This window comes from Rhyacophila brunnea, unplaced genomic scaffold, assembly GCF_057557595.1.
Source record: "Rhyacophila brunnea isolate RB1 unplaced genomic scaffold, BYU_Rbru_1.0 scaffold_5, whole genome shotgun sequence".
Taxonomy (NCBI): Eukaryota; Metazoa; Arthropoda; class Insecta; order Trichoptera; family Rhyacophilidae; genus Rhyacophila; species Rhyacophila brunnea.
In genome coordinates this window covers 3,080,377-3,107,390 of record NW_028233170.1, presented here as the reverse complement: position 1 = coordinate 3,107,390, position 27,014 = coordinate 3,080,377, and the positions used below count along the sequence as shown (strand labels likewise).

The window sequence follows — 27,014 nt, the reverse complement described above, 5'->3', positions numbered from 1 at the left end:
CAATAGGTACGCATCGATGAACTGTCAAATCAAATGTGGATCTCATAACGGTTCGATGTATGCGTGCGCTCCATACGACCGCGTCACTTGTGCGTGCATGTGTGAATGCACTCTCGGCCGGCCATGACTTATCATGCGCGGGCTCTCATTTAAAAACATTGCCAATGGGACCCCGGCCGGTTCAAATCGGTGTAAAATTTTGTGTCTGAACACAGATTTTCAATTCGGCTGTTCGCTCGATCGTCCGTGCGCGGGGTTGCATTGCAATACGATGGTTACAACTCCTCGATTGTTGACCGTACGATAGTAAATCGTTCATGCGCGGTAGGCCTTACACTATCTAACATTATAATTCTGCTACAAACATTTAGTTATAATGTTTGTTTAGGAAATCAGTTATCGAACCTGAAAGAAGTGTCAACATAATAATTCAATTATCGTAGAAATAACTCTATTTCAAAAACCATTAGGTATACAGGAGTTCTACCATATAAAAATTAATAATTAATAATTCAAGATTTTAACATTTTAAAATATTGATTAACACCTGCAATAAATACAATATTGTACGTTAGTCAGAAAACACACAACTTAATATTTAATTAATAACATTTTGTTTATTAAGTATTTTTTAACTTTGGCAAGTCAGCTTATCATCTTCCTTTCAGTTTTTTATTGGAGAAGGGGTTGTCCCGTCAGACCAATCAGTCACATTGTTACACCGACTGCCGCAAGTAAACTCGATAATAATCCTCTGAAGCAGCTTAGGAGTCTCTGAAGCGACGCAGTGGCCAACATTTCTGATCATCAATTCTTCGAATGTGTCAGCCTCCTTCTTGTATCTGATTTTTATTAAATAAATAAACAACCGGGCATTAAACATGGGTTACTATTAAATCAAAACGTATTCTTATCAAACTATATAGTATATAATTAATTTTCCAGTGACGGACAACAGTGTAAAAATTTGCTCTCCTATTTAAAAGGGAGTGTAGTCAATACTGCACTTACTTATGGGATATTAATTAGGGATTTAATATTTAAACACGAAATTGTATATAAAATACTGATAATTATTTATATATTGGCATTGTTTTATATAATCAGTAGGTATGTACCAGTGCCGAAGACTCCATACTAGGCGATTATTTAAACCCTACTTTCTTATTTTTTAATTGCATATTGATAAAAGAAGGTATTATTTATATAATCAGTTGATTATTTTATATTCTATAAAAATAATTTAATTTGCCAACGACAGATTTCGTATGTTATATAGGAATATATTATACGGATTACAAAAGAAAAAAATATTTTCTATGGTTTAATCGCTTATTAATAAACATAGATTGCTTTTAAAAATAAAAATAAATTTTATCTAGTGATTTTAGATGTGTAAATTTTGAAAAATACGTAATTTCAACTCATCGCTCAATTTTATGTCGTCACTGAGTTTTTAAAGTTTCATTAAATTATTATCTTCTTATTTCTCGTAATTATACCTTAAAGGTGTGCTCTTTTTCTCAGATCACCACAGCCTACCTCTTTACAAAAATCATCCTTCGCCACTATGCACTATATATTAAAAAAAAAAAAAAACTGATTTAAAATTCGCGTTTGTTGAAGGTCTATATCTATACCTACATATTATTTTATGGTTATTTTCATTATCATTAAACTACAGTGTAATAATTTATTTTAAAAGTATACGAGAGATTGAACAGTTTATGGCTTAAGTGTATTGTCGATTTATCTTAAAAATACATATTATGTACAGCTTAAAATCTTTTTCATTTATATCGAATCGAGGATCAGTGCATGCAAAATTGCTTAGTCGATAAAATATATATTTACCTAAAACCCATTTTATTTTAAACGCAAATATCAATAGTTATGGTTGAAGGGTGGCGATCACTGAATTTAGTTTTTTTTTACGAATTAGAAGGGTTTGTAAGCGTCTCACAAAATTCGGCATCCTCCGTGCAATGAACATTTTGGTAAATGTGCCGCAGAGGTGGCCATGAGATTTTACAACTATCTTTTTAGACCAAACCACACCTAACCTAACCTAAACTAACATAACCTAACCTACCCCAACCTAATATTACCCCATATTTATAATCTTAGTTAATGGTGCATCAAAATATAAGAAAACTTCAAGTTTTCAATCAACGATCATTGGATCGAAAAGCCGATGCGCCGACAGAAAAAGGTGATTGTTATAATTGTCTACATGGAATAAACTGTTTTCGTAAATATAAATATAAAAGCTGATGGCCACCTCTGCGGCAAAATTACCAACATTTTTAGCATGTGTCTACGTACAATATAAAAGATTTTTTAATATTTCGTTGTGTGAAGAATTGTCAACACTTTAAATTAAAATAATTGAACCAGTACACTTTTATGTTTTTACATACCCATAAAGTTTTCCCTCGTGAAAAACGGTTTTTCTTACAGCATTCCGATACTTTTCAGCACCACTCCACTTCATATTTCGGTAAATTTTTTCTAGCATCGGATAAGAGGACATCATGTCAAGTTGTCCACTAAAATGAAAAATAGCAATTAATTTAATAATATGATTTGAATAATTATTTTAGTCAATATCACAGAGCTGCCACACCAGGTAGATGAAGTCAAAGTGCATGGTTATCAATCTGACTAATCTTGTATTTTTGTAAGGAATACATTCCGAGATGTAGAAACAGTGAACTAATCTGTATTTCTGAGATCGACCATTTATTTTGTGGAAAAGTCGGATGTGAATAAGAAATAAATAATTACAAGATAAAAATAACTTTTTATATATGTATAACGTTTTTAAATTTTCTGTTGAATCATATAAACTTGACTTAACTAGCTTAAACGATAAAAAAAAATGTATTTATACTGAATAAATATAGAATGCTGAAAAATCATTTTGACATTTCATATTGATTTCCATAGTAACGCACGTATATATTAATAATTTAGTTGCTAGGACCCCAGACCCCTAGCAACCAATAACGGTGTTTTACTTTTTACGGATTTCTTCCGAAATAACTTTTCATATAAAACAGAATTAACTGATAATGAATTCAATTCTACTTAAAGATGGCTAAAAGTATTAAAAGAATGGGATAGCATTTACTTGGTGGTTACTTGGTAGTCTTGGTAATGGTGTTACAACCGAAATAGCTATCGACAAACCTTCTAAAAAACCTGTAGAATTTAATATTGATTATATTTTCATTTCCATTAAAAGAATGCATTGGCATCGTGTTCTGATATATTCTAAAAGTTTCAAATGTCTAGCTAGTCGGGAAGTTAGTTAAAAATCGATTGCAAGATTTGTACTGGATAAACAACCACCGGACAAACAAGAATACGACCTAATTAAAACGTTGTAAAATGCGCACACAGTTTTCGAAAAAAGCTGACACGTCTTAGCACTATGTAGAAGGATCGAGGAAATTCTATCGCCACGAAAATGGTGCTTGTGCAAAAATTAGTATTCTACATATTTTTGTACGTTGTCCAGTCACGAACCCTATGGGCAAAATAACGAAAGGCCCGATGCATTCGAAATGGTGTTGGCGCCGAATGTATAATGTTATTTCTTAGACAAAGCACAGGACGAATCGGCCAATCATTCAGAGACTCCAGATAAAAGTATAGACGAATTATGCAGATTTTAGGACATTTATTATTCCGCATAACTTGTATAGACTGGCAGTTATGGGTAGAGTTGGGTATTTCCCGAGAAAATCTCAATCTCTAGATTCGGGATTTCCAGAAAAGAATTCTCGAGAATTCTCGAGATATCGGGAAATTTAGAAAAAAACCTGTAAATATCTTAAAATCAGTGTAAAACAGACCACTTCCAAAAAAATATGTTTTTTTTTATTTATGTAAAAAAACAAACAAAATAGAATTAGAAAAACAAAAATAATTCAAAACATTAATTATTAAAATATAATTTCAAAAAACACAGACTGTCAACCGCTGCGTCTGACAATCGCGTACGCTTTTGAGAGACAAAATTCCCGGATGTTGCAAAAATTGCGCTAATTTTTGAGTCGACGTTGGGTTAATTGTATTAAATGCCACGATCAGTCTTTGAACGTTTTGTGTTTTCTGTCAACTTATTTCATATAGAAAATCGTTTTTTTTAATTAATATTTGATAGTAAAAAAATCCCGAATCCCGATAATAGATTCTCGAGATCCGGGATTTCCCGAAATGTTAAAAATCTCGAGATTCGGGATGGAAAATCTCGAAAATTTCTCGAGAATTCCCGAAACCCAACTCTAGTTATAAGTAGCCTCCGAAGAAGGCAAATTAGAGGAAGACCGTCGTAACGCTGGAGCGTACTATAATATACCGTGTTATATTTTTGTATAGGTAGTAGAAAATATAGGTAATTAAATTATATAAGCTATATGGTAGTGCTCCCTACGAGAAGTGTGAGAATTGCTATTTGGTAGTAACTACGCCAATGGGCAGTGCAAATGACAGTAAATAGTAAAACATTGAAATTTTACATGACAAAAAATGTTATATTATAATAATATAAACTTATATCAGAAAATACTAAATAAAATAAATTTTAATATACAATAGTATTATTACACATGGTTTTTTCAGGAGACGCTCCGTAGAAACTAACCTACTCGGGTTCACTGATTTCATACTTAATTCAATGGGCAGTAAAACACAAGTGGACGCTATATACACGGACTTTTCTAAGGCTTTCGATAAAATTAATCACTGTACTTTACTTGAAAATCTCTGGGCCCTGGGGATTCACGGAGATTTATTTCGTTGGATTTCTTCATATATCTCAAATCGGTCGCAAGCTGTTGCAATTCAATGTTTTTTAACTAGTTTCATACACATTCCATCTGGTGTACCGCAGGGGTCTCACCTTGGTCCCCTATTATTCATCTTATATATTAATGATATGATCACCTGTTTTCTTAACTCACAATTTTTCATCAATGCAGATGACACAAAAAAATATAAGTCGATGATTGTATTGAGCTACAATCTGACTTAGATAGACTGTATAGATACTGTTAATTGAATCACCTTTATTTAAATGTCAACTAGTGTTCGTCAATAACATTTTCTAGAAGTATCAACCCTATCAACACAGATTACAAACTAGGAGTCGCAGCATTGAAACGTAGCTCAAAAATACGTGATCTGGGTGTCATAATGGATAATAAGATGAATTTTAACGCCCATATAATCCATAACGCCAATATATCTAAACCATTCAGATCAGCCGATGTGCTAAAGGTACTTTATTTCTCATATGTTCGATCTATAGTTGAGTTTGCCTCCACTGAATCCACCTGGAATCCACAGTACGCTACATCATAAACCGTCTCGAAGGAGTATAAAAGCGATTTCTTAAGCACGTCAATTTTAAAACATACTGTTATGATGTATATATTGACAGAAACGACGAATCTAATTCTATTCCGACCATTGCATCTTTCATGGTACCATCTTTCGAAAGTCGACTTTATCTTTTTGATCAGTATTTTCTTATAAAAATTCACTCAAATCTACTCAAAAAGGTGGGATTCCACTGTCCATCAAGATTTACGCGGAACCAAACTTTGTACCATGTTAGTCGTAGTGATTCAAATTATGCACAAAATCCTTTATTCGGTGCACTTCTTTAAATTACAATAATATGTCGTTCTTCACCGTTGATCCTTTCAAAAATACATCTGTTTCGTTTAAACGCGCTATCTCCAAAATGTTGTATAATGTATATAACCAAATTTAAAATGTATATTATATAACTTTTTTTGTATATAATTATTCCTCATTTTTCATATGTAATTTCGTTATATTTATGCTCTTCTTGTTAGGCTAAACTATATTATAATTTATACATGGAAACTTTGTTGGTTGCAATATAATTTCACTATTAGTTTTTAAACGTATTTTTGTATTCAAAATGTAACTGTTTGTTTCTTTAATAAATAAAATGAAAAAATAAAAATAAAAATATGAAATTTAATCATATCATGATTATATTTATTTTTCTTTTTAAACGATCTATTTGTTCTAATTTCATCCAGTATCTTCGGTCGACAGTAGATATTAATATGATCTATTGGTTGTTGCTCTCTGCCAGAAGAGTTTGATTCGTCCGTTTTATAAACCCAACTGTTGATTGTGTCGTTATCCAATTGTTTACTTTTAACATGTTTGTTACCGGAGATTTAACATTATAATATTAATTTAACATAATATAACTCACTTGTATACTAATATCCTATAATGTTCAAGCATTTCCTCTAATTCAGGTACGATGCTGCTCATTTCATCACCAAATAATTGAATACGACATAGGTAATTGTGCCATATATATTTTGAGCCTCCTACGTGGAGTGCTTTGCGAATCTTCCTCTTTTCGATGAATTTTTTGAAACCAATACTCAAGCAGCTGTCGTCGTTCACATGTTGATAATTGTATAACGAAACCCCGGTCATCTCTACTATGTCATTGAAAATAGACATGGTGATCTGTAACATATCACAATAACATTATTAATACAAATATTATTAGTAAACAGTATTTCCACCACAATAATGTGAAGTGTGTGGTTTTTGCGTGATATTTGGATTAGGGATTGCAATACCGGTATTTCAAAACTGGTATTCCAGTACATATCAATACCGAAATACCGATTTTAAAAATCAAAAATACCGGAATTTTCGGTATTAAGAAAGCACACTCGTTTACGTTTTTTGAAAATGAATTATAAGTTATGTGCTGCTAAAATGCAAATATATTGAGTCAATTCAACAGAGGTGAAAAAATAATAAAACAAATTTAATCAAATATATTTATAAAAGTAACTGTTGCGATGAATTATCATAATATTATTTCGAAATAGAAAACACCCGTAACAAAAATGTTCAATTATTCTATAATAATTATTGATGACTGTACAAGCGATGAATTTAAGAAGCTTTTTCTGCAGCCGAACTTATTTGCACTTAATGAACTTTTGAGAGCTTTAGTTAAAATTATCAATATATTAAATTATTTGTAAAAAATCACTAGTTCTACAATTATGATGAGTACATATTTTTAAATGTCAACATAATAAATGTAGGTAATAGGTATGTAGGCTTTTGCTATCAAATAATATTTTTAAAAGATTTTAATAGCTATATTTATTGATAAGCACCTACTTCTGTTTTTTTAATGCTTAAGAAATACCGGTATTCAATAATAAATACCGAAAAACCAGTATTGACATTTTCATTCGGTATTGCAATCCCTAATTTGGATAAGCAAGGTGACTTTTTGCCTATTCAGCTCTCTAAATAGAAAAGTTATACCTTATATACCTACGTATCTACATTAAACGGACGAATTGAATGACAGACTTTATACATATGATATGCACTACTACTGATTTAGACAAGCAACATTTTTCAGTGCCGCAGGCAAAAAAAACTATTTTTACGAAATATACTGTCAAAAATGATATTATTACTTTTCCTTCTTTTATATGTTGCATGAAAAGCCTCAACTAGAGATGGGCTGGACACAGCTCAAAGAAGAGACAATCGTTGGACAAATTTAGACATCCAGTAGTATCCAAGAGGTAGAAAACGTCCGCAAGATAGACCTAGAGGCCGCTGGATTGATGAAATGATAAAGTTCTGCGGAAGTACGTGGCAACGCAACGCATAAGACCAAGGGAAATGGAAGCAGCTTGAAGAGGCCTTCATCCAGCAGTGGATAGATTCAGGTTGATGATGATGATATGCCGCATAATAAGTAGTGCATGATTTATCTACCTCCTCGAGACGTCACTGCTTTGTACTTTTACGACCGTTTAATTAGTTCAATTAGTAATATCATACAATATTCACAGACATTGAAAATGGAAAACGAATCCTGGAATACAAAGCCCAAATCCTTTTAAATGGTATAAAACTTTCATAAATCAAAATTTATGTTATATTTAGATCGCCTAAAAACTTTGTAATAAAACAACACAAAATCATATTATTGTTTGTAAAAATAGGTTTGTAAGATATTTCAAGTTTCTTATTAAAATTTATTAAAAAATGTAAATCAATATAATAGTTCATAATAATTCCTGAACCTGAGGGCCATTTTAACTTTTTTCACGAGACGGAGCGGTCGTCTCAAGGATTTCACGAAATAGAGCTATGCTCCAGTACGTTCCGGTCCATTTCGAGCGCTGCGCCTGTTTACAACATTCTTCATAACAAACAACGCTCCCGTAATATTTGTGTATATGACTGATAATATAAAGCAGATAGTATATTATGTATTTTAATAATGTAAACAATGATATTTTTAATATTTGGAGGTATGGGGAATGTTCAAGCATACTGCACGTGTATAATTAAGTTTATGTTCAATGTAAAAATCATTGAGAAACGGTATTCGGCGAAATCTTGATTGTTATAATTTACCATTTCCTTGAAAGGAAATCATGACTCATATCTCTCTAGCGTCTATTAGAAGGTAATGAATGCTTAACGTTTCCCAACCGTTCTAAAAAATCCTGTCAGTAGACTCAGTCTACAATAAATGATCACTTCAAAAAGTATAATATATTTTTAAATACTATATAGTCATTTTATTATGTGTATATATCATGGAACATGGAACATGGAGCGGTCACCAGATGTTGGCATTAACGTATATGTATTTTATTTTATCAAATCTGTTTTATTTTCATGCATATCTAAATTACTGTTTTACAGTGCACATCTAGGATCTTTTGCACGCACGTATCGCATGAAACTTATAGAGACACTTTATTGTCACTTACCATATTCACATCCGACATGTTTCCTTGCTGAAGAGACTCATCAAGACGTCTTTCCATGTCTTCCAGCTTCAATTTGAAATTGAAGTCTCCAAGGCCCAGTTGGTATATGAAATCACCATAGCTGAACAAATGTGTTGGGTCTATCCAGCCGTTCCCGATCGTCATACCCTTGAAAAGTAATGAAGTATTATAATGTATATTATTATTATTAAACAGTAACAATACTGAACATACACAATTTGAAAACATCTCGTGCATAAACCCACTTCTCTTACCCACAAATTCTCTCTTTTTTTTAGAAAAAAAATACGTAACCCGACGGGACTTGTAACCGCAGGATTCGCGTGTTACATTCTCAAATATTATGAATTATTCGTTGAATAAAAGAAATAAATCAGTAAACATACTGTTTAATATGTGCACGACAGAAATCAAAAATGTAAGAAAAAAACCTTCTTCTCGAATATGTTTGGCAGAAATAAAAATGCGATGGTAGATTGGCCACTTCTCTAACATTAAAAGTGCCCAGAAATAAATTATAAATGTCCAGAAATAATGATACATTCTTTAATCTAGAATATTGTAAGTCTTGTAAAGAGAATAATTAATAAGTGCAAAAAAACTAAATAATTTGATCACTCCTCAATCAATTGAGTAATAGAATATACGTTTTATAACTTTGCACTTTTTCACTTTTTACTACACTGATACGCCTCTTTGCCTGATTACCTCGCATACAATTAGATCAAATGATATTCACTTGTATTAATATGTATAGTTATAAGAAAATAAATAGATAATATAATATATGTAATATTATTACAACGTGCTTATAAAAAGGGCGTAATCCTCACAGAACAAATTTTACAGGAAAGGCAAAAAACCTTTTTTGAATGATTTTGGTTCAATATTAATAAAAAAAAAATAGGCACAGACATTGGGTGCAAGATGATTGATAAGAGTGTAAAATCTTTTTGACCTAATAATAATTAAAGAAATTATTACAGAAAAATCATTAAAATTAAGGGTAAATGCTTTTTTCCTTATATCAAAACTCAATTAAAGCTCAATTAAAACCTGAATTTAGATAATAATTCGTCATTTACGGCTTACTTCCTTTTTACAGAACGTGTATTTAGTTTATACATTGTTAATATCTAATAAAAGTACTTTTCGAAAAATCGAGGGTTACGCCCTTTTTCCTAAACAAGAAGAGGTTGAGATCGGTAGTACTAGGGATTGCAATACCGGTATCCCAGTATTTTTCGATACCGAAATACCGGTTTTAAAAATCAGACAATACCGACATACTCGGTATTGATAGTGGACATAAAATGTAATAATTAGCATAAAAGGCTTTTATCGGATTACGCGTTGTCTGGTTTACTTTCATGGACCTTCATCATCCTTGGTGACCAGCAATGATACTTGCTTTAAATTATATGTAAATAAATAAATTTGAATTTGAATTAATAAAATATATTCTGTTTTTTTTTTCAATTATTTTATGAATACCAGTATTAAAATCCCTAGGTAGTACATTCAACCATGGACTTTAACTTGTTGACTGCGGAGCATTTAATTACTTTTTAATTACCGCATTTAAAGAACATGTTAATTATATCGAATGGCCAAATAATTAGTGTACAACAGGTGTTCCGTCCGCGTGGAAAGGACTAATGAATTGTAGTGTCAGTTTACGTATAAGTGTGTTTATGAGGCTTTTCCAAGTTATGAGTACAGTTCTTTAAAATGTTCTGTAAAGCTACCTTGAGATTGATAAAGGTTTTCGCTGTCGGGTTTTGGTTGTGGATATACCGAGCCAACGAAGGAATATACTTTCCTGCAAACGACCGACCGCTCAGGTAAAATGGTACAGGCTGAAGTTCTGGAAACAGCAGCATAAATTGCATCAAGAATTCATACAGGTGAATAGAAATCTGAAACAGTTACACATTATATTGAAGACGCATTGATCAATAAATTAGCAATTAGTTATACCCCGTTTACACCTGCATAGATTTACTGCTAACAGTACGTATTATCGCGGCCATAATGAGAAAATGCACGCGTAAACACGTATTATCATGCAAAATTCCATGAATGGTTAAAAGTTCCTGATTTTTCACGCAATATTTGGTTCTTGCATGGTGGATACGTATGCGCAATAGAACGATAGTGGCAAACCTGCCTGTAAAAAAACAAACTATACCGCCCAGAGACTCATTTTGAGGTTAACCGATTGTCACGACCTGTCAAATAGTACTATACAATGACAACGATGCGTCTCGCTTACTCTTGAATGAGATTGAAGAGACAGTCAGCATTTTTACGTGTAAACAGTTATTAAAATACACACTATTGGTGCAAGTAAATCCATACATGTGTACAGGCACTATTAATATACTAATTACAGGAGGTACATCTTATAGGTACTTTAAAATGCGATTCTTTGAACAAAAAGCCCTAATAATATTATCATTTTACTACATACTAGATACTCGTACATCGTCAAACTGGACGATTCCTATTGAAGTCGTATATATAGCAAAATTCTAAGTGAAAGCTCACCCTTTCCCTTATATTCATCATAATCATCATAAGCCGGGCTTAATCCACTGCCGGATAAATGCCTCCCCTAGCTCTTTAGTCGTATCGGTCCCCAGCCCTTCGCTGCCACGTACATCCAATCCAGTAGGTTCTATGTCATTTATTGCCTCTTGGGCACCACTGTATGACTACATTTGTCCACCCTATTGCCATTTCATCTGGTTGGCGATCTCTATTACATATTATTATCTGACTTCTTATACATTGATTTTTTACGGTCTTTCCTGCGTTATCCCCTACATGCACCTTTCAATGCCACGTTGCGCCACTCGCAATCTTTGCATTTCGCTTAAAAAATGCATCGTATACCTACCCCCTCGGGACATTACTGTGCATATGTAAGCACTGGTAGCACACATTAATTGAATATCTTACGTTTAATAAACAATGGGATGTGACTTTTGAATAATATACTATTCAGCGCATCTATCCTATACACAAGACTGCTTTCGGCCGCTACAGAAGCTATCTAGGGTAGGTTTGTATCAAAATATTAGCACGTTATTGTGGCAATTACAATAAGTTAGTTGTAATTTTTACAATAAATGTTATGTTTTAACAGCACCTCACTTGGCTATGCTAAATTTTAGAGCGAGATAGACACTATTGACTGTTTAGACGGCTAACTTATTGTAATTTATTGTTACAATAAGTGCTAATACTTTTATACAAACCTACCCTAGATAGTAGCCGTAGCGGCCGAAATCAGTATTGTGTATAGATAATAGATGCGCAGGCACCCAAATGCACCCGATAGTTGTGTGAGCAATTTCGCCATACATGCCCACCGTGAAATACAATTCAGATGAAAACCTTATTGATTTAAACCTGATTATATCACCAGGGGATTACTTTTCCATAGTGCTATATTTTTTTGTTTTTCTGTGTTTATTAAAACAAATACGAAGGTGTAGGAATACTTAAAAAAACAATGTAAATACCGGCGCAATCAATTGAAATATTCACCTGAGTTAGATTTGTAGAATAGCCTTCGATAGAATTAGAAAAACTAAATCCAGTCCCGATCGGATTGTCAATAAACAGCATGGAGTGATTTTGATGCCAGGAGTAAGGATTTTCTAAAAAAAGTATATTAATCATCAGGTCATGACTTGGCCTCATTTTTTTGAGAGTTCAAAATGTTATTCATCAATAATAATAATTGTTATCTTTACTTGTCACGCTTGACCTTTCAATCCAACGCTACACTATTACTGCGATACAATTATGCTTATTTTATTAGTATCAGAATAAAATTTAAGTTAGTAAACTACAATAACTAAAAAGTCATATTTCTCGATAAATAAAAATTACAAAATCTTTACGAAATTGTATGCTTATTTTCTAGTAGGTAGATATTTTTTATTCCTAGATTCTTATTAAAAATACATAAGATTTAAAAACGTTAGATTCATATTATTGAAATTACTAGTATTTGTTTTCATTGAAATAAGACTACAATTTACAGATGGTGTTGGTTAATTTTTAAAATTCAATTAAGCCCTGCGAAAACCAAGCCATAATAGATAATAGTCAAAAAATACTCCTCTATCCATAAAACATCCAAAATAATGGAATTAAATCACACATAACTTTGGATATTTTATATATAGAATAATATGTGTTATCTATTATAGTCTGGTTTAGGCAGGGATTATGAATTAAAAAAAAAGAACCAACAATAATTGTAATATGTATTCTTAATCCAACGAAAACAGATAAGTATGAATGAAAAAGTGTGCACAATTTTGTTGCATCGCCCAAAATATACCAAAATTATTATGGTTTGGTTTAGGCATAGCTTAATTAGTTTTTAAAAACTAACTAATACCATCTGTAAATTATTGTATATAAAAACAAATACGTATGACTAACCAAGTTTAATGTGTCAAGTTTATGGGGGATCTTAACAGCCTACCTCCACCCTTTGCTACTAGCTAATCTGATTTAATATGTATTTTATATAAGGGTTAAAACCACATGACCAATAAGCCGACTTTTTTACAAATTGAGAGAAAATTTGTGTTTCATAAATTGTAACTTTCATTGTTACATGTGTTTAGTTCGCGAAATACGACATGTGTATCAAACTAATTGAATATAAGAACGGGATTGTAATCCCTATTGAAAAATTAAATTAAGTGTCGCATATATTTTTTTAAATAAAATTCGCCGGTAAATATAACAACAACCTACCTTTTAATTTTTTATTCGCATAGTAAAACGGCCCAACACCTGCAAAAAGACCTACAAGCGACGACACCCCGGGGCCTCCCTGGAGCCAAATCATCAAGGGGGCATTTTCCACGTCGCCCCCTTTCACGGGAAAATACCAAAACCACAGATTCGAGTCGAACTTTTTATCCACTGTGATAAATCCTGCGTAGCTCTTCGCGCCGAGCATAAGTGACGAATTTACTTCCGATAACCTTCTTCCTTGTCCGACTTCTTCATTTTCTATATACGGAGTCAGAAATAATATATCATTTTTGGTGCACTCAACACAAGATAATATACAGCCTAATAACACTATATCACAGAATTGATAGCTCTTATTTACAAGCATTTTACTGTGGGTATTGAATACACATAAGATATAAACAGTAGTACTTTGTGAAGTAGTAGTAGCTATAACTAGTTATCAACGTGTTTAAATTGTGATAACATTGATAGGCACAAAATTCTTTTGCGACATCTAGAAAAAAAAATAAACAACACATATTATAAATAGACTATTTATTTTATTAAACGAATAATTCACATGGTTTTAGAATGTAACATTCTGTGATATCCCGTGGTGGTAGGCCATGGCCCCCACATCTAGAAGCGGCCCACCCTACCTATTGCTAAGGTTAAGGGCAGTGTGATTTTTTACAGTAGTGTTTTCCAAGTGGTTTCCACGGATCCCCAGGGTTAAGGGTTTTCCATGTATTTTTAAATTTAAATTATCAAAAAAAATGTCTCAAATTGCAAGCTTCGTAGTTTTCCGCTAGGTGCCTCTGGTAGGTAAAGACATCGCTTTAAACCACGCGGCCATCGTGGGAGGTTAGGTTAGCATTTGATAAATTAAACTACATAAATGTTGTAGAAAATATATTTAACTTTTAAGCTTTGGTAAGACATAGTAAAGTTTAGTTATCTCATATTATGGCACAGTGGAAGTTGTACATTGCTGATATCGTCTAAAATTTTACAACTACTAAACATTTTGATATCGGCTGCCGCATGTAAACTGGTTGATGATGGTCTGCATTAGTTTTGGATTCTCCGATACGACGCAGTGGCCAGCGTTTCTGATCATCAACTCTTGAAACTTGTCCGCTTTTTTCATATACCTGAAATTATGTATTTAAATTAAAATGACTGCTATGCACAATTTTGACCGGTTTCGTCTCGATTCAATACCGTAAGGCGAAACCGGTCATGGGATTATAGAATTAAATCTATAACACGTAACAATTTAATCCAAATAAAACACAGTAAGTATGTAATTTAGCGGTGCTTTGGGTATCAGAGGATACATTTCAAGAGTATCCCCTCAAGCTCTATTTTTCCAGTTAATTATTTGGTAATAGTTAGGGATTGCAATACCGGTATTTCAAAACCGGTATTCCAGTATTTTTCGATACCGAAATACCGGTTTTAAAAATCAGACAATACCGATATATTCGGTGTTGAAAGTAGAGAGATTTCACTATGAAATAATAATTATACACTATAATATAATGGACTTGCGGAAGTATCTAATTTTTTGATGTTTTCTACTGAAGAAGTAGCTTATACAATAATGGAGAAATATTTTTTTTGAAGAAAGCATTGGGCAATATTGTGTTTGGTTTTACTTCTTACGGGATAAAAGTAAAAAAAATATGAAGTGTAAAAAGTGCAATAAATTAATAAAACGTTACGTGGGATTACCAGTAGGCCACATAATATATCTAAGAACAACACTTCATAATATAAATTTATTGAAAGATCATTCAAAGAAGAAAGTGCCAATAGTTCAACTACTAGGTATTTGTAAACATCAGCATCTCTTTACCTATTTTTCAAGGTTTACATATTATGTACATATTTAGATATTTTTGCTATAAAATATAATTATTTTTAAAGAGATCTTTATATCTAGGTATATTTATTGGTAGATATTATTTTCCATATATTTCATGAATACCGGTATTAATACCGGTAATCAATAGGAATTACCGAAATACTGGTATTGATATTTTCATTCGGTATTGCAATCCCTAGTAATAGTGCCGCAGATGCCCGCATGAGCTTTTATGACTTTCTTTGTAGACCAAACCCAACCTAACCTATCCCAACCTAACATAATTTTCTCGCAAGACTCAGAAGACCTCCAAACCAGAATGCAGGAACTCGCTGAAGTAAGCAACAAATTAGGCTTGAAAATAAATGTATCAATGACGAAAATCATGTTCAACTGCTATTCAAGCCAAAAAGAGATACTCATCAATGTCGCTCAGCTTGAACTCGAACAACAAGTATCTATAAAAGATGGATTAGGGATTGCAATACCGGTATTAAATTATTTATCGATACCGAAATACCGGTTTCAAAAATCCAAAATACCGGTATTTTCGGTTTTAATTAAGAGAGTATAAACGTTTATGTTTTTCGCAAATGAATTTAATGTTATTTTTCATTACTTACTACTAGGTATATTGTATATTAAATATTTTAGTATGTAAGCTTTATGCTGCCAAAATGTAAATATATTGACTTAAACCAATAAACTTTAAGTGATATTAAAACAAAATCCCTCAAAATATACTTATAGAATCGTCGCGATGAATTAACATATTTAGAAAACGAAAATATTCGTCGCAAACATTTCCAATTATTCGATAACTATTCATCCAACGTTGATAGTATATCCAACAAATTTAATGTTGAAGTTGAGAGAGCTTTTCCTATACCCGGATTTAATGGGAAAATTAGCAGTTCTAAAGAGTTATGTACATATTTATAAAGGTCAACATAATAAATGTAGGTAGTTACTTTAGGTTGCTATAAAATAGTGTTTGAAACAGATTTTATTAGTTATATTTATTTGTAGGTACGATTTTTTCTATAATATGTTTTGACGAATACCGGTATTAATACCGGTATTCAATAAAAAATACCGAAATACCGGTATTGATATATTCATTCGGTATTGCAATCCCTATTCGTGGGTGTATGTAAGAAAAATATTATTATGAAGGATTGACTGTATTAACACCATTTTATTATTATGTGAAGAAATTGTATTCCATATACCCATAAAGCTTTCCGTTGTCAAACATAGGTTTTCTTTCAGCTTTCCTATACTCTTCAGCGCCGCTCCAACTCATATTCCAGTAAACATTTTGCGACATCGGATATGGAACTACTATGTCAAGCTGGCCGCTAAAATATGAAACAATAATAATTATAGGTATTATTAATTTTTACCGAAATTGGGTTGAGCTACAAATATAAAATGATCATTTCAAAACCCTTTCGATTCACTGCGCGTCGAAAGTATCAACTTATAGATATTCAGCAAGCGGGCATACAGAAAAATGGTTTGGGACCCCATTTGGAAAAAATATATCGTCACCTTACTATAAAGACCTCGTAAGTCCATTATTATGGAAAAATTAAGTTTGTTCGACAAAATTTAAGCAAAAAAACATTTTAAATAATATCAAAACCTCGGTTCTCTAGCTATACTTTACTAGTCTGTCCATCTATCGACAAATTTTAAAAACTCGTAAGTCTCGTGGTTTCAAACATGGAATTAAAGCCTCGTATTTGAGTGGTCCATTAAGTAAGTCCATTCTGGTTATTTTAGAGTAAACTAGCTTCAAACATAATTTTTGAGTATTTCTTATTCTGTAAGGGTATAATTTCCCTTACATAATAACTTAAATGTACTCAAAATAACACTTCAGAATTTCAATCATACCCTTACAGAATTAGAAATACTCAAATATTATGTTTGAACATAGCTTTGTCAAAAATAACCAGATAACACGTAAGTAATGATTAATTGTGCATATGTTTAAATTCCAACGAAAAGAGAGTTCTTTTATTTTTATATAAAACGTCAGGCATAATTTTCAAATCGCAATAAAAAGCATTATGTTGAGAGCAAATTGAATTAAAACTACAAAGTAGTAGATAGAAACCTATTAAAATTCCTCGTCTACTTTCTGTATCAAATCGTAACGAACGTCTATTTATTTCAGTCGACAGTGCGGTGCCCACTTGTCCTAGTATCCAGTTTTCCCAGTGCCATTCGCACTAATTCATGAGTTCCACTATAGGCCTTGCGCATCGTATAATGCCAAGAGAAGAGGGGTCAACCCGTTAGGAAGGCTGTCCGACAGCATTTAATTAATTTTGTATATTTTTCGTTCGCTGGGGGAGAGTTAGAACCCCTCCCCCCCTCCTCCCTTGGGTACGCGCTTGATATTCAGACATTACTTAAACTTACATATCACGGCGACTACCTTATTTAATTTTTTTTTCAAATATTTCCATCAAATAATAAGTAAGCAAATATTTTTTTCAAATTATGCCGTTGTTTTAAGAGCATACTTCAGTGAAACGGCAAATAATTTTCATCAATAAGTGGGACATAATTTCGCACGCGTTGCCAATCGGAGAGCAATAGTCGACCTGTGAGCACGTCAATTTGTTTTGTGATGGCGTCGGAAGAATATATTCTTAAATCGTGTAAAGATGACTAGAAAACGTTACTCATTTACTCGAAAAACAAAATGTCAATGAATATATTATTATTATTACTAATATAACAATAAACAAAACATTAACCCTTTACTGCATGATTTTTTTTTTAATTTTTTTTCTTGGTGTCAGAATGCCATGTGAATGAAGGAAAAATAATATTTTTTTTTTCGAAAATTCCAATAAATTTTGTATGTTACTGCGTGGTGTCGCAGATTTACATTAGGAAATCTGACATTTCAGTATGACAAAATACAAAACTAAATGATAACGATTATCAAAAACTAATGTACACACCTTATTTGATGTGTAGATATTTTCATTCAAGCAATTTCAGTCTTCTATACTATTATACTATTTCTTTTATTTATTTACAAAATAAATGCGGATTTTAGCGTACCTATGAATTCGTCCACTGTCAAAGCAGAAATGCGTAGACTATAATGCAGAAATGCTTTATTTCTTGAAATGTCCAAACAAAATCGGTAAAGTAGGATGTTTATGGTAAAACAGTTTTCTAGGCATCGAAAAAGGATATTAATTGATAATTTACAGATGGCATTAGCTATATCGAAATAGTTTGAAATGTCGCAAATTTGCGACACTATGCAGTAAAGGGTTAAGAAGACGCATGTTGAATTTTTATGACAAATTACGTTTTGTTCGTCACGCGTCGTTTGCACAATCTGCGCATCGTGTAGTCACGATCTTTTTAGACCATGCCTCAGCTGTAGTATAGCCTTAACAGAGAGATGCCCAAGGGCCTACAGCGTGAGGCCTGATTGGGCGCAATCGATACAATCGCACCAAGATATAGCCCGACGGCATCTAACTTCTTGAAATAGAAGAAAACATGAGTACTCACCTGTATACCAACAACTCATAATGTTCAAGCATTTCTTCCAATATGGGTACAATACTCGTCATTTCGTCGTCATATAATTGCACTCGTGTTATAAAATTATTCCACGTGTATTTGGTATATCCCACGTGAAGAGCTTTGCGTATCTTCTTTCTCGCTAAGAACTTATTGTGCTGCAATTTGAAGCACGTACTATCATTGTCATATAAGTAATTGTATATAGATACTTTTGTTGTGTTCATAATCCTCTTTAACATGTAATAGTTCAACTAAAAAAAAATTGCAAATTTACTAACTATTTATAATATATTTATAACTACTTTGCAGGCCCGATTTGAAAAACTAAAATATCAAATATATATATTCATACCCGCAAAGCAGGTTTAAAGATAAATATCTCGAACACATTAATGTAATGAGAAACTGCTTTGCAGAACCAAAAGTGACCCCCATCAATGCCATCAAATCGAGCGGATCAACAACTACATCCATCTTGGGAAAAAATGTCAGTTGACATTTTGTTGTATGGCGAGATTGCTCGCAGGACCAAACTGGCATGGATTGCATTTTACTGTAGGTATTTATACTATTTTAACATACATAATTTTAAAACGCCTCGTAGATTATACATACTAAAAAAATTCAACAAATGACGGAACATGAGCCCATATCCACTGAATGTGCTATACCAATAAATCCAATCTAATTACGACGAACTTGCAGTTTTTCTCGAAAAATGCTTATTACATTGCATTAATTTTTGTATATCGGCTTTTGTGTTTTAAATGAAGTTATCAATTAAAAGCCTTAATTATTAATGACGTCCGGATCCTCTCAATAATTTAGTTATAACGTACTTGCACTTGCTAATATTTTATTTTTTAATTCAATAAAAATAATTCACAAAATTTGAGAATGTAATATTCTTTATATTGAACATACATAATTTGAAAACACCGCAGATATAAATAATACTTGAATAATTATTCGTTGACTGAGAATAAATAATATAAATATATTATCATGAGACATTGACAACTTCGATGATGGGTACTATGACATAAGTATACACCTTGTATAGATACATATTGTATAGATGTATATATAGTCTAAGGCAGGGGTTCCCAACCCCGTGCCCGCGGGCACCATGGCGCCCGGGGAACGATTCGTATGTGCCCGCCACTATTCGACAGAGACAGAATTTTCTTGCAAGATTTGTGAGTTTAATTGAAGAAATAAAAACATTTATAAACGATAAAAGGAAAATTATGATGAACTAGCTGACTCTCGCTGGCTGATTGATTGGGGATTTCTCACAGACATGATGGAAAAATTGAATTCTTTAAATTTGGAGTTGCAGGGGAAAGACAAAAACATAGCTGAAATGATAAGCTCTGTAAAGTCATTTAAAGCTAAATTGAATTTGTTGATATCACATCTGCAGATCAATTCTCTCGTGCATTTCCCACATATGAGTAAAATGCTAGGTTACAATGAATTAAACGGGTTATTATTTATTAAGCATCTTCAAGTGTTAAAAAAACAATTTGAAGAGAGATTTTTGCAGTTTACAGATATCGAGCCAATTGTTTCCTTCTGTATCAATCCTTTTACTTGCCAAATAAATGTAATGGAAATGGCCGCATGTATTGCAGATTTTGTTCAAGGTAAGACAGAAGAACTAGAGTTAGAAATTTTGGAGCTTAAGAATGATATTTTGCTTAAATCCTTAATATCAGAGGACTTTTGGAATACAGTGGACAGAGAAAAGTTCCCATTTTTGAAAAATGCGGCATATAAAATTGAATCATTTTTCGGTTCGACATATTTATGCGAATCATTGTTTTCAAACATGAACTTAATAAAATCAAGATATAGATCTCGACTCACCGATGATCATCTTTATGATTGTTTGCTAACAGGATTATCGTCATACTCTCCTAATTATGAGGCACTGGCCAATGATATGCAATGCCAAAGATCACATTGACATATTGATATTCTATTTTTTTATAAAATGTTTTCTTTGTATTTGTGTTTTTTGTTTACTTTGTATACGTTTTGTAAATACATTTCTCTGTGTGTATGCAATTTGAATAATAGTTTTATTATTTTGAAACATTTTTGTTTATTATTTATTATAAATAGTTAGTAATAAGAAAATAAATTATGGGAAAATGAGAAGTTATGGAAAGAGTTTGTCGATTAAAAATAGGTGGTGCCCGCCACCCTACCGATATTTTAGAATGTGCTCTAGAGTACAAAAAGGTTGAGAACCCCTGGTCTAAGGTATACACCTTTTCTACAAAGTCTACAGAATGTTCAGACTTAACTCTGAAAGATCCCAAAGGTACATGGACCCTTAAAGACTCTGCAACAAGGCTGTAAACGACGCTAAAAATGGAATAAGACATAAAATACCATGTAGATATACATACAGTTATGATATTTCTTACCCAGTTTGCTTCAGTCATGTTGCCCTGGATAATAGAATCGTCTATTCTACTTTCTATTTCTTCCAATTCTGATTTAAAATTTAAATCTCCAAGACCCAATTGGTATATGAAATTACCATATGCGTACATATTCGGGGGATCTACCCAGCCGTTGCCGATAATCATACCCTTGAAAAAATAGTGGGAAAATCATTAAATAATATTACATTATAATTAGGTACTAGCCACAAGTATTGACCTCTAAACAACCTTAATAAATGTAAAACTAACTAATAACGTTATGCATAGATAAAAGTAGAATGACAAATACGCGAAACAGTACATAAGTAACATGGCAACGCCGATATCTGTGACTAAAAGTGTTTTTCAATTACGAGTATCCTTAAATTATTGTTGGGACTTTAAATAGAAGTTAACTGTAATAATTGGCGAAAAGACTCTTCTTTTACCTTATATTGTGGTACATTGGCCAATCACTGTGTTATATCTACTCCAAATATCAATCTTAACTGGGTCAAACCCTGTCGTTTAACCTTCGATTTTCCTCGAGAACAGGAAACAGTGTAGGTACATGGCTTTATTCCTTTTTGTTCATATCGACGGATTTTGATTGTTTTTCACCGCAAATTCTTACAGGTGCAGACTTGTAAATGATCACTAGTTTGTTGAACTCCAAAGAAGCAACAACTGCTATATTATAATATTCTAACTTCTCATTTATAATTTTTTTTGTTATAAAATAGTGAATAATAAAAAATGAACATTATTACATATTATAAATTAATATATTTTAATATCCGCAACTCGTTCAGCCGTTGCGTAATAGAACAGTTTTTGGTGAATAAATAAATATTTTACCTTAAGATTGATAAAGGTTTTAGCTGAAGGATTTTTGGTATGTATATAATGAGCAAACGAAGGAATATGTTTCCCTGCATAATATTGTCCACTAAGATATAATGGTAAAGGCAGAAGTTCTGGAAATAGCTGCATAAATTGTATCAGGAAGTCATACAGATGAGTGGAAATCTGAAAAATAAAGTTTTATTATTAATAATTAATTATTCGAGTCTTATTCTAAATACTTTACGCATTCTGAACCATTTGACTTATCTTTAAAACATTCACGTTCAGGCATAATATGACTGATATTCTTCACCTCAACTCACTTACATAAGATGCCCGCTGCGGTTAAGATTCTTCACTCTTTCATGTCTATCCTACATAGTGGGATAACCAATCACTCAATGACGTCCAGACATCAAAACGCAGGTGGTATTCCGGGTCGTACAAAAAGTCGGGTCGGAGTCGTAAAGGGAGAAGGCAATCAGGGTGACCAATGCTTTTACTTTGGACATTCCAGTTTAGCTGCGTTCGTTCCAATCATAGAAGTTCTATTGTCACGAAATGTGGTTTTGTCCCCTCTGATATGTGTACCACTGATCTTCCCTTGGATAATGAATCAGGTAATGTTGTTCTTTTTTCCTCTCATAATGTGGCCGACATTACGTATTTTTCTGAGTTACATGTAAATTGTATGTAAAACATTTCACCGTAGAACAGTTCTCGGAAAGAGATATACTATACGATCTCCAATTTTATTAAATCAATATGAACATTTATTCAATTTTCATGACCGATTTTGACAAAATTCATGAATGAGGGGTCCTAGCAACCAAATTATTAATATATACGTGCGTTACTATGGAAATCAATATGACATTTCAGTATTGTTTCTATCAAGTACATTTTTTTTATCGTTTAAGCTAGTCAAGTCAGATTTATATGATTCAACAGAAAATTTAAAAACGTTGTATATAAAAGGTTCTTTTTATCTTGTAATTATTTAAAATTTGTTTGCTGCTGGCTTCCTAGAAAGTATAAGCAAACAAGAACCGTGTTTTATTTAGACATTAATTTTATGTCAGTACTATACGACGCAAAGAGGTTGGAGGGTATTTAACATACAGCCATATATTTCTTATACAGCATTTTACGGTGAAGTGTAATACGGCAAACTGCATACGTACAAGTTTCCGGACACGGAAATATACGTCTCACTACGAAACTACATAAGTACACATTTAATTGAAAAGAGGTATAATAAGAATTTTTAATTTGATACCTGTGTTTGGTTAGTTGCATAGCCTTCTTTGGATTTAGTAAAACTAAATCCTGCTCCCATTGGATTGTCGATAAATAAGACAGAGTGAGATTTATGCCACGAGTACGGATTTTCTGAAAATATATTTTTTTAAATTAACACCATAATAATAATTACAATATATGTTTCCTGAATCTTCTAATTGATTTCGAGTTATTTACTATGTAAAAACCCAAAGGGGGGACATCCTCAGCGTACGTCAAAATGGAGCTTTTATGCTATTTTCAAAGCATGATCCTGGACATTCCTTAAACGTTGTAGATAATCGCGGTATATAATAATGGTAACGCGCGTGTTTGAACATGTACCGTTTAAAAAAAATCGGTTAGGTACATGTTCAAACACGCTCGTTACCATGGTCTTACTCCCTACTTCATTTATCGTATGTCAATTTATGGCTACGGCCGTATGTTCTAGCTTAGCCACTGGGAAATGCCAATAGAAATGGCGTATTTCAAAAAAATACTACCTTATTCTTAGGTCAATAATTATTATAAAGCAAACATTATTCATAAAATGTTTATCAAATTTAAAAGTTCAAAGACATAGCTTATAATTTGTATCTTTAAAAGTATCTTTAAATGTGTAAATATTGCCCATTTTTTCAATAATAAAATGCCTAATTCTTGTCAAATTTGGGATCACAGAGATTATCAATATAATTTTTTATTGTAAATATTTCACTATAATAATGTCGACATAAATTTTACTAATGCTTTTATAAATGCGTTTAAAAATTAATAAATGTAAAAAATCTTAACACCACTGCACATGTATGTACTGAAATATGACTATATTCTAAAACATTAGAGCGAGAGGTTTAAAAGAATACTATTTTATGTAATAAAAATACTTTATGCAGTCATCAAATGTTTAAAATAAATATAATGGATAATAAGGCTTCAAAATTATACAAATAGATCATCTACAACATTTAAGGAATGTCCAAGATCATGCTTTGAAAATAGCATAAAAGCTTCATTTTGACGTACGCTGAGCATGTGAGCCGTTAAAGTAAAAAATAATGATTTCAGTTTATTTGTTTTTGCTAATAAGAATATAATGATAATGATACGTTGATAAACAGGTGAATATCATCCAGATGAATACGATTTATATTTAGAGAGAACTTGGAGTATCGAAGGAACTGAAAGAGGTGTTTATATATAGGTAAGTAGGTACACATGTTTATGGAGTAAACAATGAATATTAATAAATCTATAAAAATGATCTGTACTTAGATTATATAATACAATAATATTGTATTGTATACTTAAATAGATCTTATCTTTCTTCACATATGCGGCATGATCTTATTACTCAAGGCTAACATTATTTTCAGCGTCAAAATTTATTTTTATACTTTAATCTCTACATGCAATTCGTAAATAATATTATTTTGTAAATAGTCAAGATGTTTTTATACAAGAAAATGTTTCGGCATGATTTATTTCAAACGCATAACATATTTATATCGTGAACCATTTCATTTTTCTTAACATGTTGTTTTCGACAAATGTTTGGTGGAAAGTCTGTCTTCAATGGTGTTGACCAAAATCCCGATAATAAAAATCGCGATAATTAAAATTCTAACCAATCGCAATGCTGACAATCAATCCCTACTACCATCATGTAAGAAATTAAGAAAAACCACATCATTTCAATTATGTTATTATATATGTGAACAAGTGCATTATGTATACAGAATGGAATATATAAAAAATAGTCACATAATAATTCGCAGGAATCACAGTTATTAAAATATATTGATTATATACAATTACGGAATTAAATTTTGATTTAAGTGCAAAAAAATATACAATCATAACAGTTTTATTAAAAGTATTTTTCCGAGCTTTCAGCTTGTTTCAAAATATATTAGCCATCTTTGATCGATAAAATTTTTCTAAACTGATTACAATTAATTGTAATCTCGCCGACAGTTTCAAATTTTTTAACTATACTAGTTTTAACTATAACTCTTTAACTATAATATTTATACATTTTTGTACATATACAACTCGGGATTTTCAGAGGCAATGCGGAACTCGGGATTTGTCTGTTGGACTCGGGACAACCCCGCTCAAATAGGGACGTCTGGCAACCCTAATCTAAACCCAACGAACTAATCATAATATATCTCATGACAGACTTTAATGGTGATACATAAATAATTGTATTGACATACCTCTCAATTTATTATTCTTAAACTTGAACGGCCCTACTCCTGAAAACAGTCCCATAATCGAAGAAATTCCAGGTCCCCCTTGGAACCATATTACAAAGGGCGCATTCGCCACGTCGCCCCCTTCCACGGGAAAGTACCAGAACCACGTATTCGAGTTGAACCTTTTATCCACTGTTATAAATCCAGAATAACTCGTAACACCCAGCATGACCGAGGGATTAACTTGCGATAGATTTCTTCCTGTTTCAGCCTGCCCATTCTCAATGTATGGCGAAAGAAATAACACATTTTTATCTACACATTCGATACATGAGATAAAAACTAATACTAAAATGTCACAATATAATAAATGTTTTTTCACTACAACCATTTTATAATACTGTTATTTTACTAAAATGAAAATGATATCGCGTGAGTTTTTACAATATGCTACTAGCGCGACATCTGTGATGCACAAATCGTACCTACGTAATAATTTATATCATTTATTAGCATAATAATTGGCAGCATTAATAATTAAAAAATAATTGATTGGTAAATATTGTACAGAGACGAATTCTTATCGATGATATAAAACACAAAGTTTGTCCGGAATTTAATGCTGTCGCTCCATTGGCGAGGCAATAGTCAGAGGACAATAAATCGTCCGATTTGTCTATGCTCTGCTACTGATCAACGAACGAATAAAAAAGTCGAACCGTCAAAAGTCAAAAGTTGCGATTATCGTAATGTCTTCCGATAATCCTCAAATGTTGTGGTACTTATATTATGTAGATTTGCATAAAATATAATAACAGTGAAAACAACACAAATTTTACGTTTTCTTTTATGAATTTCGTATAAAAATAATTGATAAATCTCTCATTTTCTAATGTCTAAATTACAGATTTTTTTTCGGTCCGAATGATTGCGTATTAATGTCACATCGAATTTACGTAGTGGTTGACGGACGAAATGGGGCAACCCGGAGAGTATAATATCAAACATATTGTTTGAAATCCAACGAGCCTGGTCTGCGGATTTACAAGTCCGAAGATCTGGGGTGCTTCACGCGAAAAAAAAGTCCGAAGACTGTAAAATTGTAATCACCAAACCCATAGCAACAGCAAAATACGTAAATAAAATTCATAAACAACATTCTTAAAGAAAATGGGTAGTGCCAACC

The 27,014-nt window shown here is 32.2% G+C and overlaps 2 protein-coding genes across 2 annotated transcripts; both read right to left on the bottom strand.

The window, feature by feature from the left end:
* Positions 1-431: 431 nt before the first annotated feature.
* LOC147065903 (venom serine carboxypeptidase-like) lies at positions 432-14,265 on the bottom strand. The gene is made up of 7 exons (XM_085955545.1): positions 13,638-14,265; positions 12,408-12,520; positions 10,601-10,771; positions 8,832-8,999; positions 6,266-6,531; positions 2,421-2,549; positions 432-842 (listed from the first exon to the last, which is right to left on the bottom strand). Exons 1-7 carry the CDS (start codon positions 14,005-14,007, stop codon positions 665-667), a joined length of 1,395 nt encoding a protein of 464 aa, XP_085811671.1. The 5' UTR covers positions 14,008-14,265; the 3' UTR covers positions 432-664.
* A 256-nt stretch (positions 14,266-14,521) lies between these two features.
* On the bottom strand, positions 14,522-26,227 carry LOC147065902 (venom serine carboxypeptidase-like). The gene is made up of 7 exons (XM_085956130.1): positions 25,850-26,227; positions 23,623-23,735; positions 22,356-22,526; positions 21,498-21,665; positions 19,045-19,310; positions 16,725-16,853; positions 14,522-14,776 (listed from the first exon to the last, which is right to left on the bottom strand). The coding sequence occupies exons 1-7, from the start codon at positions 26,217-26,219 to the stop codon at positions 14,641-14,643; spliced, it is 1,353 nt and encodes a 450-aa protein (XP_085812256.1). The 5' UTR covers positions 26,220-26,227; the 3' UTR covers positions 14,522-14,640.
* Positions 26,228-27,014: the final 787 nt, after the last annotated feature.